Here is an 18211-nt window from a genome sequence, read left to right as displayed (position 1 = left end):
GGTGTTGTCTGGTTCCCTGGCCACAAGACACCCATCAAGAATGTACAGAGTTGAGTAGACATGCCTAGAGTGCTTAAGAAGTGTGTATAGAAGGGCAAATTAAGAAAGACCTTGGTGCACATACTATGTTTGGGGCCCTATGCTTGTGGCTTTGTCATTCTTGCAGGTAGGAAGAACCACTTGAGCACAGTAATTTTGTGAAAACCACTACCAGCTTCAAAAATTAGTTTTCTTTGCTACGGAGAGCATCACTCAGGCATTCCAAACAAGTCTGCTCACCTCTGTACCACCTACTGCAGAAGTGCCAGGACAGTGTCCCTGTGACCAAAGTGGGCACGAGGCAGTACAGTGCAGTGATCACTGCCACCTGCCAATTCAGAGATTAAAGGTGCTGCGACGGAATACAGTTCCTAAGCCAAATTAGCATACCCATCTCACCAGGAAGACTGTACAACTCCACTTTAGCCACAGGCACATAGGCCTAGGAAGTTTTGCGACAGATGATACCCGTGCTTAAACAGCAATCTTATAGTGCACAACAAAACCACTATGCTTTAAGAACTAAATTGCATGCTCCATTATTAGCGCAAATGTTTTTTACTAGCATTTTTTCAGCACTGTTTGTGGCACCCACCATGAAAATGCCAACAGGTTTCAGTAACAATGCATATCAGACAACTGCAGCACAAGAGCCGTGTTCACATTAGGAATACACATACAAGCAAACGAATGCTGTGGCATTTGTATATGCATGCATGTGTGCATGTCTTCCTAATGTGAATGTGGTTCTTGCACTGCAGTTGTCTGAAATACCAAACCAACTCACACAAAAGCTCGTTTTATTGAAATGCTATGTGGTCACGACCAAAATTAACAGAAATAAGACAACCATTGCCCCCGTGGAATTCAAGCGTGGAATTTGAATATAAGCAGACATAAAACATGAGGTATGAGTGAGGTCCAGCACTTTTAAATGTGCATCACAGTATCACAGTTGCATGCTGGCATTAAAAAAGATCAATTTTTAGAAAACAAGGAAGAACCAACAGAAGGCACTCTTATGATTTATGATGACCTGCCACTTACTGCATGCCGAAAAGCATTTCACTGTTTTTACAAATGGGTTTTGAATTGTTTCTTCTGTTTGGTAACAGATGTATGAAATTGTTCTGGTGGAAGCATACAGAAATTTTAAAGTTAACAATCCACCTGCTCGCAATCAAAAAAGCCTTGCATTTCACTGTACAAGCCACATTCAAGGCAATAAGGTAAGTAAATGGTACAGACTGCTTTTTCCATTCTCAATTTAAACATACAGAAGGCTTACACTAGAGCACAGAGAAACAACAATGGCAATTATGAGGAAATTCAAAAATGAAATTGCATGCATTCCTAAACTTACAATGCTTCCACTAGAAATAGAGTCGGTCTTAGTTATGCTAATACTGAGTTATTCACTGAATTAGCTTTGTCAACAAATTCTACATAAGAGAAAAAATTACCGACGCCAGAAGTATTTTTGCCAAGAGCCCCATTCAGCCTCTACCTAAACTAAACAATGCATTTAGAGGAAATTGACTATCACCTAATAGCAAAAAATAAAAAAAAGTTAAACAAGAAACCTGGACGAAACGCACGCACTCATGCACACCAGCCTTGATATAGGCACCTGCCTATTAGTTATCTTTGATTCCACATGATATCAGGATAATGAACAGGAGTTTTGAGCTTTTTTTTGTTTTCTTCCGCTTGTTTTGCGTGCGACTCGCCTACGGGCATAGATGCCTCGTGTGTAACCGTTCGGTTAAGCATGAGCGGAACAAGACAAAACTACAAACGGTGAAAATTTACATTACAGCAGGCGCACAACGCTTGCTCTGGCGACAGTGGGCGTGACATGGCAATGGGCGGGCTGCATACGGCCGTGAAACGCTTCCTATTGAGCAAGAATTAGTCATGTTTTACCAAAGACAGTGTTTAACACCAGACAGATTTCATTATCTGGGTAAATGTGGTCCTGCGGGAAACGTTTGCTCGCGATGAGCATGGTATGAACGCATACCAAAAACGTGCCTCAGTTGCGAGTCTTGCTCCTCGGATGGAGATGACTTCTCCGGAAATCTAACGATAAGACAGGCGCAGCGAGCACAAAATACACAAGTGTGCCCATTTTTTGCTCCCCACGCTCTCCCTCCCTCCGCCAACCATTTTTTTCTTCTTCGCATTAAGGAGCAGTGAAAGCGCTAACACGCCGAGGCACATAAAGGTCCTATGCGCCCTCCCTCCCCACCCTGAGACGCATTTCTCATATTTCATACAGTAATACACAAGCAAATGATGAAGTGGAGCACTCGTTTGCTCGATCTGAATGCTCCGACTGCCAAATGGCAAGAGACAAAATACGCAGAGAGGAAAGCAAATGTAGAGGATCGTGTATACCTTTGCGCTCTGGCCGATACAAGGATTAGCACTGCCAACTCCTGCAGACATGCCTACGCCTTCAATCTGCTCTTTCCCTGTGGGACGCGCCACCTTCTTGTTCTTTCGCCGCTTGGTTTTCTTCGTCTCCGCCGGACTCATCGTTACAGGCGGGCTTGGTACTTAATCTGGTCAGAAAAACTCTTTCCGGACTTTATTTACAGGCACGATGTAAATACTGGTATCAGACGGCAACTACCAACATGGCGTAAATTCTTATCCCAGAATGCCATTTCTGAGTACAAACGTGAAGATTAACACCCAGGTGGCAGTACTGAAAAGCTTAGCACAGTAAAAACATTACCTTACAAAATTATCATTGAACACACTCAATACTTATTCTTTATAACTAAAAGTGCTTATTTTGTTTTATAATAATCTAGCATTGCAGCAAATTTTTTTTTTTTCAGGAAATGTTGTGACGCCGCTGACGACGCCACGGGGCGACGACGATGACGGCGACCTTAGCGCCAAACGCCGCATGTTTTCCAAGGCGGATCTACCTTGTACTTTCGTCGAAGTTGTAAAATGGCGGGTTTGGAGTTCTTGTCTGACGAAGGTTATCGTTTAGACGGTCGAAAGCCGTCTGAACAGAGGAAAATAGCGTGCCGCTTGGGTGTTTTCGGTCAAGCCGATGGATCAGCTTACATCGAGCAAGGTAATGCCAAAGTCCTTGCCGCAGTTTACGGTCCTCACGAACCACGAGGCAGCCGTTCCCGTTCTTTTCATGACCGCGCGCTAGTCAACTGTCAATTCAGCATGGCCACATTCAGCACCTTGGAACGAAAGCGTCGTCCACGAGGCGATAAAAAATCGCAAGAAATGACCCTGCACATCCAGCAAGCATTTGAAGCTTCTATTCTGACTCAACTGTATCCACGTTCACAAATTGATATTTTTGTGGAAACTCTGCAGTCGGATGGTGGCACTTTGAGTGTGTGCATCAATGCTGCTACATTGGCGCTGATCGACGCTGGAATTGCACTGAAGGACTACGTTTGTGCTTGCTCCGTAGGATTTGTCGATGATGTCCCGCTTGTCGACATTAGTCATCTTGAAGAGTCCATGCGTGGCCCCGAGCTTACAGTGGCTGTGCTCCCGAAGTCGCAGGAAATGGTTCTGCTCGAAATGACTTCTCGTGTTCACGTGGACAACTTGCAAAAAATGCTGGACGCTGGTGTGAAAGGTTGCACCGACGTGCATGCTATATTTGACAGTCGTGTGAAGGAGCATACTGCTCAGGTTGGTTCTTGCATAGGCTGGGAATAAAATTTGTGTTGCAGTAGCCGACTGCGTTGTCGCAGAGATATTGCACTTTAATCCGTTCAGCGCCTCCTTGCGTTGATCCGTTCAACGGCGTGTGCTAACATTATAGATGCAATGCAAACCTGTAAAAGGTAGCTTCTTTTGCAGCCTGCGTCTTTCCTTCTTGACACAACGGCACGTGGACATCTGTGTCTGGTACTACCATAGCTGATACTACAGCTGTACCATGCTGTTTAGCCTGTTCTTAAAGTTACGTAATTCAATGCTTACATGTCACCGCCTCTGGATGTAATTGTGTGCACGGAAATGTGCTAAAACAGTTATCAAAGTCACTTCAGTGGTGGGTAGTAGCAACGTATTTATGCTGCATTGGTTGCAATGTCATTGGTGCACACCTCCCCCTAAGTACGCAGCTTCGTTTATAGCATCTTCTTTGATAGTAAATTAGCTTCTCACGTGAAAATTTGGTGCTCAAGGTATCCATAAAATGGAGGTAAGCTCGCGCAAGGCGCTGTTTGCAAGGATCTGCGAGCACGAATAATGCGGCAGTTCGTTGCGGTAACGCACGACATTCATTTGACCTGGATAAAAACAAACGCTGCCTGAGACCATGACCTCCTTTATGTGCTTCGCGAGGCCTTGCCAGCCTTGCATCACTGAGCCCGGCTCAAGGTCCTGTGAGCTCGACAGTACACCTAACGATCGCCGGCAAGCGACACTAGTCACGTGATTTGCGCTCGCAGAGAGTACTTCGTGCGTACGCACTGCGGCAGGCTACTGAAAGGCTGAAAGCTTGCCGAGAGATTGCTCGGCGAAGCGCAAACGACGTGTCCGGTATTGCTGGAGGTGAGCTATTTTTTTGTTTAGTTACCAGTGTTAAAGCGAAGCATCGGCAAAAAGTTTTAGTGGGAGCTGGAAGAAAATATCCAGGTTCATGTGGAGCAGTAAAAAACGGGATTAAGAGGTTTGGGCGGTTCAGGACAAGATTTTGGGCTTTGGTGGGTTGCATTGGCTCCTTGTTCGCCACGGCTAACCATGGTTCGTGCCGTGCGGGAATCCGATTTGATTTTGATGTTCCATCAGTGCCTCCTGTCAGAACATGCCTGAAGCGTCTCCTCGATTTCAATGGGCCCGAGATCGCCTCGAAATTACGCAGACTGTCCGCTAGGCGGCGCTAAAAGATAACCCTCAATTTCGGTTTCAATGGCTGGGAGACGGTGATGCACGGCGCCCAATCATGCTGTTTCATCCTCTTTTCGGGCTCTGAGCAACAAGTTTATTCTGTTAATGACAGAAAAAAACATGTTTTTGAATGTCTCAGAGTTCAGCAAATGCTTAAGAAGTCTGAGCTGACTTCCACATAATACTAAAAGAGGGTCATCAGTTTCGATTTCGAAATCTGAAAGCGTGTTGTGCACGCCGTTCTATCATACCGTTAGGACCTTTTGTCTGCTGCATAATCAGTAACTTTTTGACGGTTTACAACAAAAAGAACATGTTCGAAACATCCATATTGCAACAAGTGCCTGAGGTGGCTAGAAATGACGAAAAAAAAAAAGAATTTACACTGCATGATGCATGGTTGTATTGTACTGTTTCCATTATATATATGGCAAGAAATCAACTACTTCGGACAAGCAAAAAGGGAAAATAATCCATGAGATAGAATAAGGGCAGGACGAAGTCAGGAATTACCTGAGCTCTCAACTGTAGCCAGATGACCCGTGGGAAAGAAGGACTGCATGGCGCTCAATGGATGGAAGCCGAAGACGTCGCGGTAACCTGCCTGGGCATGCAGTCGTTGGCCCGCAGGGTCACATCCCTCATATCTAATGTTCTTAGAACATTGCGAAGCGCGCGTCTGTTACAATCTTGCTGCGGAGCATTGCGAGAGATATGTTTAGATCGGGTGAAGCAGATCTTGAAGGGCCCAGCCTGCGCTGTTTCTGGTCATTTTTCCGACGAGCTTTCGCCGAACGGTACCTCCTTGAATAGCGTTGACAAATTTCAAATAAACCCGTGCCCCTCTTCTCTATTCTTTCCGCAAGAAACACAGCTCACTAGGTTCCTGTGTGATATTGCACACGCGCACAGTGACTTTGGGAGTAACACAGCTAGCAGGCCTGACTGACCGAATTTCTCCAAATGACAAACACGTGCGTTAATGAAATGACAACTGGAACAAAGGGGAGTATCACACATAGCGAGCGACTTGTGAATATTAAAAAAAACTGCTCTTGAAGGCACAGACGTACACGTGCGCACTTACAAGGAAAAATAGCATGCGCCGGTGCGATGAAGGCGGTGGAATTCGTTTCTTACTGCAGTTTCAAGAATTTTCGGGAAAGAGGTCTCTTGTTGTACATCTTCGCAACTGCGTTCGTGTCTGTTATGTCAAGTGAATGGTTTGTTAGCAACGGTTTGATGAACTTCTTGCATATAATATGCATTAGTGCTTCCCTGTGGATGCTTCCTTGTTCTCACAGGTCAGGACAGACAAACCCGCGATTTTATTCACACTAGTAGAGCAAGCATGTGTCCAGTGGCCTTTGAAGACGCGTTCGCTCTTTGAGCATGATATCGACGAACTTGTTGAGGCCATGTAACACTCTTTGGAGCGCTGACGTCGGGTAAAAGAGTCCACCCCTGTCTTGGTGGACAGTCAAACTGTCTACAGTAGCATTTCCTTGGCTGGAAATGCAAGCTACAAACTGCAGAATAATTTGATGTTGTGCTTCGCTGCCAGTTTTTTTCTCTAATTACCTTGAGCCGCTTTCCCAGAGTTCTAAGTCGGCAGGAATTTTATAGAACGAAACGCTGGGCTTTTTGTTTCGCTGACTGGACATGCAAAACGGAACGCAGCAGCAACGCATTTTCGCTCGCTACTCCCTCCAGCAAGTGCAGTCATCGACGCGTCACTTGTCAAACGGTAACACTAAATACACCACACAAATAATATAACAGCGCACAAGAATGCTTACTTTCTGCTGCAACGGCAGTCACAAGAAAATTCTGTGCTGCCTGCGTGTCGCCTGCTAGAGGGTCATCTGACAGCGCCGCCATACGGCGGACGCGCACTCTACGGCGGGCAGAAAAACCCCTGACGCTTCAGGCATGTTCTTCAGGAGGCATTAGTTCCATCTACATGCACCGCTAGCGATAGCAGCGACACCTGCCCTTCAGGTTTCATTTTTTTTTTTTCATGGCTGCGCTGTGGCTGCAGACGCGAATCGGGTAATTGCTCTAGCTCGCGCAGCTGACCGTTGGCGCTTGGCGCATTAAACGCGGTGGGTTTGGGTGGAGTTGACTGGTGTTTCGTACATGGTGTACCGTGAGCGCGACTGTGCTGTGTCTGTGTAGCGTACTAAAAACGTAACATAGGAAGCGGGGCTCGTGCACGAGGTGTGCATTGTGCAACGGTCGTTCTGTTCTTAAGCAAAGCTGCTAACGATTATTTTCTTGTAGTGCTACTGTTTCCTCGACCTAGCGATCAAGCCAGGGATTGATAGTACGATTTATGGTTTTTGTAAGGACACACTCCGTTCTTCCCGCTTTCGAAAGTAGTCGAGTGGGTTTATTTTGCTGTTGAACTTTCGCGCGTCGCTTAGGTCAAGTGCCTTGGGCGCATAAACCAAAGCGTTGACGGAATGCCGTGCACTTTACTGCACCGTCAGTTCAATGCGTTGTGATTAATTTTTTTGTTTACCTGCAGGCAACATGCGAACTTGGAGAAATGGAGCTGCCTTTGACAGCACAGTCAAGTTTTCTGTCAGCCTTCTCGTTCCCGCTGTGCTATTCGACACCAGACGCACAGTCTGACAGCGATACATCAGCACACTGCGAAGACCAGCTGCCAATATTACGAACAATCTGGAGCACCACCAATTGTAGTGATAGCAGCGCTTGTGCAAATGGTGGCAGACGTTCTCGTACTACGATATACCAATATACGCCATTGTCGGTACCATCACCTCCACAGTTTACGAGCAGCGCGCACGAACAGGAGCTGAAAAATGCATGCGTCGGCTTTGCTTTGAGCACGTTTCCTCGGACGGCCAAAAAGGATTCCATGGAAACGACCGACGGCTGCCCGCCAGGAAAGACGCAAGGCATATCGTATTCCGCACCACCGGCCCTGATGTTCGCGGCGTCTCGAGGGACATCGGTTGCAAGTTCATTCAGTAGCGAGAGTATACCAGTCGTGACTACATCACAAGGGAGCACTGAACATGAGAGCAGCAGCTACACAGTATCTGGACCAGCTGATGGAGGTACTCAGTCGTATGACAAAATGCTTGAAGAGGAACAGGTAGCTGGCTCTGCACCATTCTGTCCAAGAGTACGCTCGGCGAATCAGTCGCCAACTGAGAGTGCTCTAGATGCAGTGGTCACTGCAAAGCGAGATGTTTCAGAAGGCAACTTAATGAGTAACCCAGAATTGGCACTTTCTCTCGAATCTGTGCTTACAGTTGTGCCGCAGTCACTGAGGCAGTCTTCCGCAGCTGGAGAGGCTGAGGAACCTGAAGGGAAACAGTTTATCAAAGAGCAATTTTTAAAGAAGCCCTCTTGTGATGTGAGTGCTTGGAAACCAAGGTATTCAACTTCTTCATGTGGAGATGTCAGCTTTCAGTCTTGGGACTCTCACCTTGAAATTGACACAGCTATCGAAGACATTGTGGACAGTGTTATACATGAATTGACCATTTGTGAAACAGATTTTCATAGCTGCTCAGACACATTTTCTCGAGGGGATTCTACGGTTGATATACCACGACGGGTATCTCCAGCCTCATTGTCAAGCTACACATCTAGCAAACGTTTGGAATGGGACAACGGGGCTGACATTGGCTATTCTGGTGCCAGTGAGAGAACACAAAGACATGAGAGGCTGCAGTATCCGGACATAGAAAGCCACATTCACAGATCGAACACCAGTGTTCTCATCAATGAAGCCAGCGTCTCTCCAGAAGAAAAAATACGTATGTTTGCTGGCCCACATTTTCGTGATGTTGTTGTCCAGACTGAGGCCTGTTCAATTAAAGATGCAGAAGTCCAGGCCAATGCATCTGCTACAAATCTTGTGTCTACTCAGAGTGGTGCGACAGCATCGACGGAGCGAACTGATTTATTAGTATCAGGCAGTGGCACAGAAGATTTGAATGGCCTTGCACCAACCAGACGAGAACATTCTCTTTCCTCACATGCTGAAGATGATCATCGGAAAAACTATAATGAGCGAGAAGTACCTTTCACGGCTGTGGGTCACATGTGTGCAAAGCAGAAGCCTGCAAGCAGAGGAAGCTTTGAAGTGCCCATGCAGGATTATGCAAGCAGCGTTTCACTGTGTTACAGTCACAGAATTCTAAAAGAAGCAAGCAATTTAAAGAAGCATGCAAGTTCAGTTCGAAAACATGCAGCAGACAACAATGGCCAGGTGGAAAGAAGACATCGTGATTTTGTTACTGCACCTGATGCTCCTGACATAGACTCCAGTTCATTGGATGTCACTGGTTTCACAATTATTAACAACAACAGGCTGAAAATGAGATTCCCTACAGCTGTTCCTGGACTGGCCTCTCGAAGTGCAACCCCTGCTGAGCCGCCTCGAGCTTGCAGTGAGCTTTATAAGCGTCGGCTTGACTATTGGCTGAGCAGTGGTTTTCCATACGTACCTGCTGTGGTGCCACTTGAGACGGATGCCCTTCCCCGTATTCGCACTGCTGATCCTGCCACAGCAAAACAGGACTGTCGTGATCCAAGGCTGGTGGTGTCTGGGTCAAGCCTCCCATCTCTAACCCAATGCCAAAAAGCCACTAACATGACAAGAGCCGAGCCTGCTGGCACGGCTACAGGTGCTGATGGGATGGTGCGAAAGCGGTACATTGCCCGTCCAGCACCTCTCAAGGTATCAAAAACTTCTCGGTCAGATGCAGTGCTCTCTCTGCAGGCGTCAGCACCATGCCAAAAACTCCTCAGGCAAGACAAACTCGGGTGAGTGTGCAACATGTGGTGTGCCTTATTATAAACAAAACTAGCTGCAGCGCTTCTCAATGCTGTACTAAATGCATTGCATTTTCGCTCTCCTTTTTGTGTGAGAATTACTTGATCACACTAGGAAAGTCACAGAACTGGGCTAGGTATCGTTAAACTTCAGTATTGGAATTATATTACGCTGAGAAACTTGAATTAGAGCTGCTGTTTATTTTTTGCATTGCTCAACAGTATTGGTGTGCCCACCAAACCCTCTTTGGTGATGAATGACATCCATTCTGGCACGCCATCCTTAAGTGGAGCAGCGAAGTCAACTTTGCTGTCACGAGGCCACTCTGAAGGTAGGAAGCAGCAACAGATGTGTTTTTTCTTAAATATTTGTTGCATTCAGAAGCCTTGTTGTTGAGGTTTGAAAAGTTGGTAATTTTTTCCTGTTTCAGACGCTTTGCTTTCAAGATCAAATGAAAGTGAAGTTTGCTCTTCACCAGAGTTATTAGTTGCTTCCAGGAAACAGCAAGTGTGTGGTCGGCACAGCTCTTCTACATCCTACAGTACTGCATCTGAAGGGACATCATCGCAGCTGCTGACAGTGAATGGGAAAAGTTGCAAGCTGAAGCGCCTGGCTCACAAAGAGCTGGAAAAACTGAGATTCTTGGTTGACCGACAACGACATGGCTATTTGAAGCAGCTGCAAAGGGAGGTAGAACGCCTACACAGGCTTGAACAGCTATTCCTTTCAGCTGCTGGCAGTCGCACAGCTTCTTCACCTGAAGCACAGACTACTTCAACAGAAAAGAACTCCACAGAAGATGCTTGCAGAATCACAGATAGAAACAGTGTTGCTGTACAAACTTCACAGTTTTTTCTGGAAAACTGTCACAGTGAGGATGACGTGGCTAAGGACAGGTGCTTTGTGTCGGTCAGTGGTGGTGCTGGAGTGAAAAAGCAAAGGGACCGCCTGTCACCCAGGAAGAGGAAACCCACTTCCAAGCGTCCTGTAGCATGGGTGGTGCCTTTTGGGTCTAACAGTCAGTACTCTGGCAGTAAACACCGAGGGTCATCGCCCAAAGGCAAAAGCCAGCAGCTCTCGCACAAAGAAGAGTCCTTGCAGGTAATAATTCCCAGTAGGCTGTGTTAGTGCTGTTTATCCCTTAAAGGGACGAACAACTAACTAAAACGTGTCGTGAAATTATTGTGGAAATGAGATCTTGCCTCATATTGTAACAATTGGGCACTGTAATATCGAAGAAAGGAAGTCGCATTAAACAAGCTGAAGCGACATCCTACAGTGAAACCTTGCCATTATTGGTGTATCCTACCATGTGACAGCTGTAAAATATGTGTTAAGTGCATCGTTTTTTTTTTTTTTGTTACAGAAGTGTTCGTCATAATTTATTATAGTTAGTGGTCTCTCCACTGCACCCTTCACTGAAAAGCAGTGCTTACTTCACATTACTGATGAAGTGCTATGGGCCTTTGTCTCTGTATGACAGCACAGTGTTTTTCATTTCTTAGTAACTATGGTTCACTAAAGCTGTCGGCGACAAGCCATCCTAACAGCTTTGGGTGTGAAAACTCAAATGAACACTATGCTATACTGCAACTGTCTAATTACTGTCTGGCAACTGTAACTATATTAGTTTATACTAGATTTTAGTTCACCACTTTTGCCAACCTGCAATCACTTTTGTGCTCATTGATCAGATACATAAAAAATCCACTGATCGAAGAATTCTCTCTAAAAATTGTCTACAGCATATCTAACAAAATTATTGGGGAATTGGGCACCCTGGATGCTAAGTCTTCTGTTGTGAAAAAAAAAAAAAAATCCTTAAAATTCAGGTTTTGCTCTTTTAACAGAAAAAAGAAACACCGATGAACATACATAAGGTTTGGTGGTATGTATAGTTTCACATTGTAATACTAGAAGGAAATCTGGTGGTGCTGCCTGCACTGGAGCTGTCATTATGGTAGCCAAACACTGGGAATTATAGGAAGTAAATAGTTTAAAAGCGAGTTGGATTCGAATGTCCTTGTGGTTTCCTATATTGTGCATTTCAGGGACAATTTTTACAAGCTTAGCTTATGTATATTACCAATATTTGATTTAATTTGCCCTTCATGCTTTCTTGCACAGTGCGTCTTCTAGCTCCCCCCCCCCCCAAAGAAAAAAAAGCGGCACCCATGGTTCCTTGCACTGGTAGAGCATTGTCCAAGTGTAGCGACATACAAACATTAGCATTTCAGTCCCATTTAGATGAAGCATCAAAATTGTCTCAAGTTAAGTAAAGTATGTGTAAAACAGATTGTATTGGCCCCTTGTACCACCAGGAGAGTAACGCACATGAGTGCAGTAAAGTAACGACTGAGAACCGATTGGAGGAGAATAAGAAGACGCAAGGCCATTTGATCTGCCTGGGCCATCTGCTTCCCATTATTCTCTTGGTGGCGAACAAATGCAGCATCTGATTTCTTTCTAGTATGATACTTTATTGTTGGGAGTGACAAACCGGTAGTGTGTCAGATCTTTCAGCGAACTGCATCATTTTGTTGTATTTCTTGCTCTGGCAGAGAGAGCAGCAATGTCTGCAAGTGCAACAAATTCATGTCCCAGTGAATATGAAATTTTGAAGATTAGTGGTATTGACCTGAACAAAAAACCAAGAAGACATTTTAAGCAAGCTACAATTGAACCACAATTTTAAATTTTCCTTTCTACAGAACAAAACTGAAGTAGTGAAGTTTTTTTGGTTTAAATTGACTGATTTCCATGGCACTTTCAGCCAAGCATTGTGTGCATTTAGAATCTAAGCAGTGCAGTCTCGTTTGGCGGCCTTGCATGGGAAATGGTGGCTGTATTGTTGTGGTTTTTATCTTAACTTATGGCATGCAAGTGGCTTGCTCATAGGAGTTGCTTTTGGAGCTACCTTTGTGCTAACTCAGCAGTGTCATTCTGTGGCATTTTTGTGCTGGAATAACAAATGGTGAAGCTCTGTTCTTATGAGCAGTGACATTACAATAGGTGTGTCACAGTTTTTGTTTGCGAGTGACATTGCAGTTTAAAAGGCACTGTCACAGAAAAATTATTTCTGTTTACCATGTATACTGCATGCGACCCCGATGGTTTCGTGCATGAAGCTAGTTGTGTTACGTTATATTGTTATGCGGCTGATCCCAGAAGTGTTTTACAATGACGAGGTTGAAGAAAGAATTCATCAACTCCCACATATTGCCCGATGTGACAATGGAAGGGAAGTTTTTCAGCACTAAAGTACATTATTTAAGCTCTCTCATTCACAGCATACTGCCTGACGAGTGTGTCACCATTTTCAACTCCTGAATCTTTGCATTCTGCATTTCATTGTTTCCTTTCAAGGAGGTCAAATGCTTTTTGTCTTCTCTTTTTATTCTGTAGTGCTTTTTACCAAAGCAGACTACCTGCCATCAGTGTGTTTAGGTTAAACAGCATTAACCTGAATTGATTCAAAGCTCCTATGGACTATAGTTCTAATTGGAGCTCAGTCAGAACTGAACTGTTTTTTTTAATTGGTACAAAAACTGGAATGAAAAACAGACTTGAAATCCTACGGGATAAAAGGTGATGTGTGTCTGGTGCTCGTGATTCTTTCATGTTGCCACCCAGAAGCTGACACTGGCTCGCTGAGCAACGAACGCATTCATTGCCTTATGGCTGTTTTTCAGATGGCAAAAAAAACAGTCCAGAATGAGTTGTTTTGGAATTGTACATGAGAACCCTTAAGACGTTTGGAGCAAGCAGGTTTATTCCATCTCTACATGTATTTATTGTCAGATGTTTCATGTGATTGTGCAGGTGTGGCCTAACATATCTTGAGCAGAGTAGGAGGAACAGGTTCATTGATTGTAACCAAACTGAATGAAATTGATTGGCATCTTATTTTAGACGGTGACTTGCACTAAGAATAGTTCTCACACGGCAGCCTGAGGCCGCCAAGGTGGCTCAGTGGTTATGGCGCTCAGCTGCTGACCCGAAAGACGCGGGTTCGATCCTGGCCGCGTTGGTCGAATTTCAATGAAGGCGAAATTAGAGGCCCATGTACTGTGCGATGTCAGTGAACATTAAACAACCCCAGGTGGTCTAAATTTCCGGAGCCCTTCTCTACAGCGTCCCTCGTAGCCTGAGTCGCTTTGGGACGTTAAACTCCCATCAACCAACCAACCAACAGGGCAGCCTGAATAAGGGTCTGACTTAAAAACTGTGGCTGTAGCACAACCACTATGCCTTTCATTGATGAAAGTATAACAGTGTGCACAAAACCTTGTAAAGTTAAATTTAGTTCAAGCTTAATTTTCTATGTAGTCTCCATGGCCTCACTCCCTGTGGTGCATTATTGGCAAGGCCACTGCAGAGTTGTGATTAGAGCTTGAGTAATGTGAGGGGTGAGCAGTTGAGATTACACTTGTAGAAAAATGCAGCTCTGTAAAATGCTTACTGCCAAGCTTTGCTCGTAAACTAGTATATACAGCCAATTTTGGTTTCATGTTTCATCTTAGTAATGATGGATTACCACGTGGTATTCGCCTTTGACCACTAAATAATTTATAATTGACTTCCTTCTCTCATGCTGTTTTGGTAAACAGGCAAATGATAGCTGTGATGTCAAGGTCAGTATAGGTCATGTGAGGCATGAAGAAACTACTGTAATCGCTGCTTTATTCATTGTCATTTTGGCTCTTGAGGCAAGTTGGCTTTAGCGTTGTAGGGGATTAAAACGATGAAGAAGTGATTATATCAGTTTCTTCATGCCTCACGTCATCGATATGGACCTTCAGTCTCACAACCATCGTTTGGCTTTGAAACCGAAACAAACAGCATGAGAGAAGAGATTCAGTTATTGATTATATAGAAGTCATAGGCAAATACACACGGTAATCCATGTATCTAACGTCTTGCATGCCATTACAAAGAGAAAACAACCAAAAATTTGGCTTATAAACTCCTTTAGGATTTGAGGGGAACAACCTACTCAGCAAGACATTTCACTACTTTTCTGCTGAGAGACGTGCATGTGCATAGTAAAAAAAAAAAAGTTGACCTCACAAGCATCAATAGTTTTGTGAAGCAGGACAAATTTTTGCACATAGTTAATGTGAAACAACTTCATGGTGTGGTTTTTGTAATGCCTGTTCCAACTTGGTCTATTACCCAAGTTGACAGTTATTTTGCACACTAAAAGTAATTAATATCCACAAGAAAGCGATGCCATTGGCATCTAACCTATTAGTTGGTTTTGGAGGTTATCACAGATGTGCAACCATCTTAGCCAATCTTCCAGCATGTTTTTCTAAGCGTTGTTGTTTTAGCTTTCATATTTTGTGAAGAAAACTTTGTATAACCTGTATGTGTAACCAGGTATGGCCTGGTATATTGTATAAGATGTCTGGAATGGTTTATATGTATGAACAGTATATCTGTACAGAAGATGCACCACCAACTGCACCAGTGAGGAATCATTAGTAATGGGCCAGAACTCAAAAAGGCCAGCTCTACTGTGATGTTATGTTGTGTTCCAACACTGCCATGGTGTTTCCTTTTTTCCTTCCAGGCAGCATTCGCAGCCCACTGTAGCCGCTTGATCAAGCGTTCCGAGGCACGGCAATCTAAGGTCGCCAGTTTGGCTGAACGGCGGCGGATGCAGCGCTCTGTACTACCACAGGCACAGTCGCAGGAGCGAAACCCGACGCACTCTCATCCACCAGGAACTCGAGGTCTGCCTCTGTTTAGTACTTTTCTACTCGTGTTGCCTGTGACAAGTGTGCTGTCCTTAGGTAGCTTAGCAGGTTTCCTTGGCCATGGTTGTGTGACGAATAGCTCATACGAAAACAATGTTTCTCGTACCATAAGTCAAAAATTTAACCTTAACCAGGGTGCACGTGATTTTTATTTGCGAAAATCTTGGAGGCTGATAGTTACCAGTGGAAAAAGAAGGCTGAAAGCACGGCAAAAAAAAAAAAAAAGTTCCTTCTTGCCCATCACGACTGAAGTGGTAGTCAACAATAGCCGAGCTGTTAAATTTTTTGCATCCAAATAACATGTGAATTGACTTTGCAAGCAGCATAAATGGTGTAACTTTGCAGCCTTTGTGCTCTAGCTAGCTACACTTCCCAAGCAAGGTGCCGAAGGCTGTGGTTTACAAAAAATGGTAGCCAGCCATGTTGATTTGGCATTTATAAACGCAGGAGGAGCACCTACAAAGAAGACTTTTACTCACAAGGAAATGCGGGAGCAAACTGAGAGGCAAGTTCTTAAGTTAATTTGATATGTCAAAATATCTGAACTGTCTCTTCTGTTCTCTAGGGTATATCAAAAGCTGCCTGAAGTTATTGACTCGAAGAAAAGGTTACACAGAGAACAGCAGTACAGGACAAATCGTCTTATGGCACAACTATACAAAAAAGTAAGTTTGAGCAGTAAAGGACATTGTCTCATGGTGCATCTACAGAAAAAAGTAAGTTTGGAGTCTTTCAGGGATGCATCTACAAGTGCATCTTTTGTTTTTCAGGCCATTCAAGAGAAAGCTTTGTTGGGCCGTGTGAATTTCCCACTTAACAAGCCATTCACTCAACCATGAAGGCTGCAGCAGTGCTAGTCATTTCACTTCCAGATTGTTGGCAGTACATTTGTTCTGCACTTGTTTGTAAATAAAAATTTGCTTATCGTCAAATGTGTTGGCAACCTTTCCTAGATCAGAATTTCAGCCAGGGCTGGTTGGTTCATTGTGGAAGTTAACAAATGGAAAACAGCGCAATTAAACAAGGATAAGGTAGGCGCTTATCCTATCTTGTATACTCCTTCCTTCCTTTATAATTGCGCTGTGTTTCGTCTTAACTTTTCCAGAATGCATTAGTAGTGTTTATATGACACAAATTGAGTTGTCACTTAAATTTGAGTTCTCAGCATGCATAATTTATGATGTGTACTGTTACAACTTACAGAATATTACTAGGCTATGGCTTAGTTAAAATATTCGGTGAAAACTGCCATTGGTCACGAGTGTGAGCGCGAAAACGTATTCCGCAATACCCATAGCAGTCGAGCGCACCTATAACAGCCCTTCTTATAAGGAACGCTCGCTTATTTACAAACAAAGACGACACGATCGTCACAATCTACATTAATGCTATGGAGCCGAATCTGAACGAATGTCTGCGGACATAAAATTCGGCTACAATGAACACGCAGGTGCCAGGAGCTCCCGTTCTGGGGCTTTTCGTTCTAGGACTGAAAAGGGTGCAGGTTACACGAAAAAAAATACAGCTCTGCCGCTGGTGCGCAACATCACCTCGACTTTCGCGAGCTTGACCGCTTTGGAAACTACCTTCTGGCAGAAGAGTGGCACTCTCATGAATTGTCAACAATACCTGCCTTCCCCTATAGAAACGCTCGTTTTTATGGCGGGTCATAAAAAGAGTACTTAACGCACGTGATCCCATCCTGTGCTGGAGCTCGTTTTTCAGTTGTGCCAGTTATCGCCTGCACTCATGCACTAATGACAGATTCTGGAGAAGCCAGATTAAACGTTATAAGCTGAAACATTCAGAGCGCCTACCAAAAAACATGCACGCTTGTATGGCTCCTGGCCAAGGCGGTTGCTCCTCGCAGACAGTGCTGCATACGAGTACGAGATTCCCAAAAAGGCCTCTTCTTTTGTACTGCATCACCAAGTGCCCCTGCGCTTTATTTTGGCTCGAAAATTGATTCTGGCTGAGGCTAGCTTAGATGGTGTGGAACGCTTTCTGTGCATGTGAAAAGCGGCTGCCACCGCTGCACCCACACACAGTGCAGGTGTCAGGGACTCGAACTTTTTTCTGAGTGGGGGGGAGGCAAGGCTTCGAGTTCATTTTGCTATTTATTGAATGCTTATTTATGTAATAAATTTTATATTTTTACCATTCTTTATTTTTCAATGTTCAAAGGTTGATGCAAACTGCCACATTTTAGTGATGACACTTCAGCAGTTGGGAAGACAACGAAAAGGCTTCCAAAAGAAATTGTTTAAGGGGCTGACTCCCGCCCACTAAGAACTGAACGACTCGGCAGCAGCGATAGCCACAAGTGTGCTCGGTGGTCATCGAACTGAATGCCTGCAGTTCTTAGCCGTTCTCAATTTATAGCTGGCAAGGAACCTTCGGGATAAAGAACCAAAAGCAACTGCAACAATCTGGGAAAATCTGGAAGCATTTGCACGTGGCCACGATCTCTCATTAGAAAACAAAATGATAAAGCTATGTGCTGGCAGTTTTGAATGCAAAGAGATTCGAGGCAAAATAAAACGAACTAAAATGGGCACCTTTAAAGATGTACGCACGAGGAGTGATCAATTGCATAAAAAAGTTTCTGCATAGTTTGTTTAAAGGGACTATGCAATGAATAAAAAGTCGCTTGTAAATGTTTTCAATGCTTAGAAATGATGCTAAGGAGAATTGACATCAAGTA

General features: G+C 44.4%; 3 protein-coding genes across 11 annotated transcripts in view; 2 read left to right on the top strand and 1 right to left on the bottom strand.

The window, feature by feature from the left end:
- The window catches only part of LOC144113703 (uncharacterized), a 103335-nt gene extending 100629 nt beyond the window's left edge, over nt 1–2706 (bottom strand). For 3 of the 5 annotated variants that reach the window (XM_077646966.1, XM_077646970.1, XM_077646968.1), the window contains exon 1: nt 2440–2696. In XM_077646966.1, the coding sequence (XP_077503092.1) occupies nt 2440–2580 (141 nt within the window). In that variant the 5' untranslated portion in view covers nt 2581–2696. Of the gene's footprint in view, nt 1–2439 lie in introns of all 5 variants that reach the window. The other 2 variants (XM_077646967.1, XM_077646969.1) reach the window with 1 other exon arrangement.
- A 250-nt stretch (nt 2707–2956) lies between these two features.
- On the top strand, nt 2957–3783 carry Ski6 (exosome complex component Ski6). The gene has a single exon (XM_077668263.1). The coding sequence runs from the start codon at nt 3007–3009 to the stop codon at nt 3745–3747; it is 741 nt and encodes a 246-aa protein (XP_077524389.1). The 5' UTR covers nt 2957–3006; the 3' UTR covers nt 3748–3783.
- Nucleotides 3784–4447: 664 nt separating this feature from the next.
- On the top strand, nt 4448–16439 carry LOC144113702 (uncharacterized). 5 transcript variants are annotated; one of them, XM_077646964.1, is made up of 8 exons: nt 4448–4590; nt 7457–9735; nt 9967–10076; nt 10176–10846; nt 15321–15483; nt 15955–16012; nt 16073–16172; nt 16278–16439. In XM_077646964.1, exons 2-8 carry the CDS (start codon nt 7478–7480, stop codon nt 16344–16346), a joined length of 3429 nt encoding a protein of 1142 aa, XP_077503090.1. In that variant the 5' UTR covers nt 4448–4590; nt 7457–7477; the 3' UTR covers nt 16347–16439. The 5 variants fall into 5 exon arrangements, with proteins under 5 accessions (XP_077503090.1, XP_077503089.1, XP_077503088.1 ...); XM_077646963.1 differs by lacking the exon at nt 4448–4590 and adding an exon at nt 6884–6978; XM_077646962.1 differs by lacking the exon at nt 4448–4590 and adding an exon at nt 6941–7031.
- The last annotated feature ends 1772 nt before the right edge of the window (nt 16440–18211 follow it).

The sequence above is a fragment of the Amblyomma americanum genome, chromosome 1 (assembly GCF_052857255.1).
Source record: "Amblyomma americanum isolate KBUSLIRL-KWMA chromosome 1, ASM5285725v1, whole genome shotgun sequence".
NCBI lineage: Eukaryota > Metazoa > Arthropoda > Arachnida > Ixodida > Ixodidae > Amblyomma > Amblyomma americanum.
Note: the sequence above shows the minus strand (reverse complement) of the source record. Positions and strands in the feature narration are given on the sequence as shown.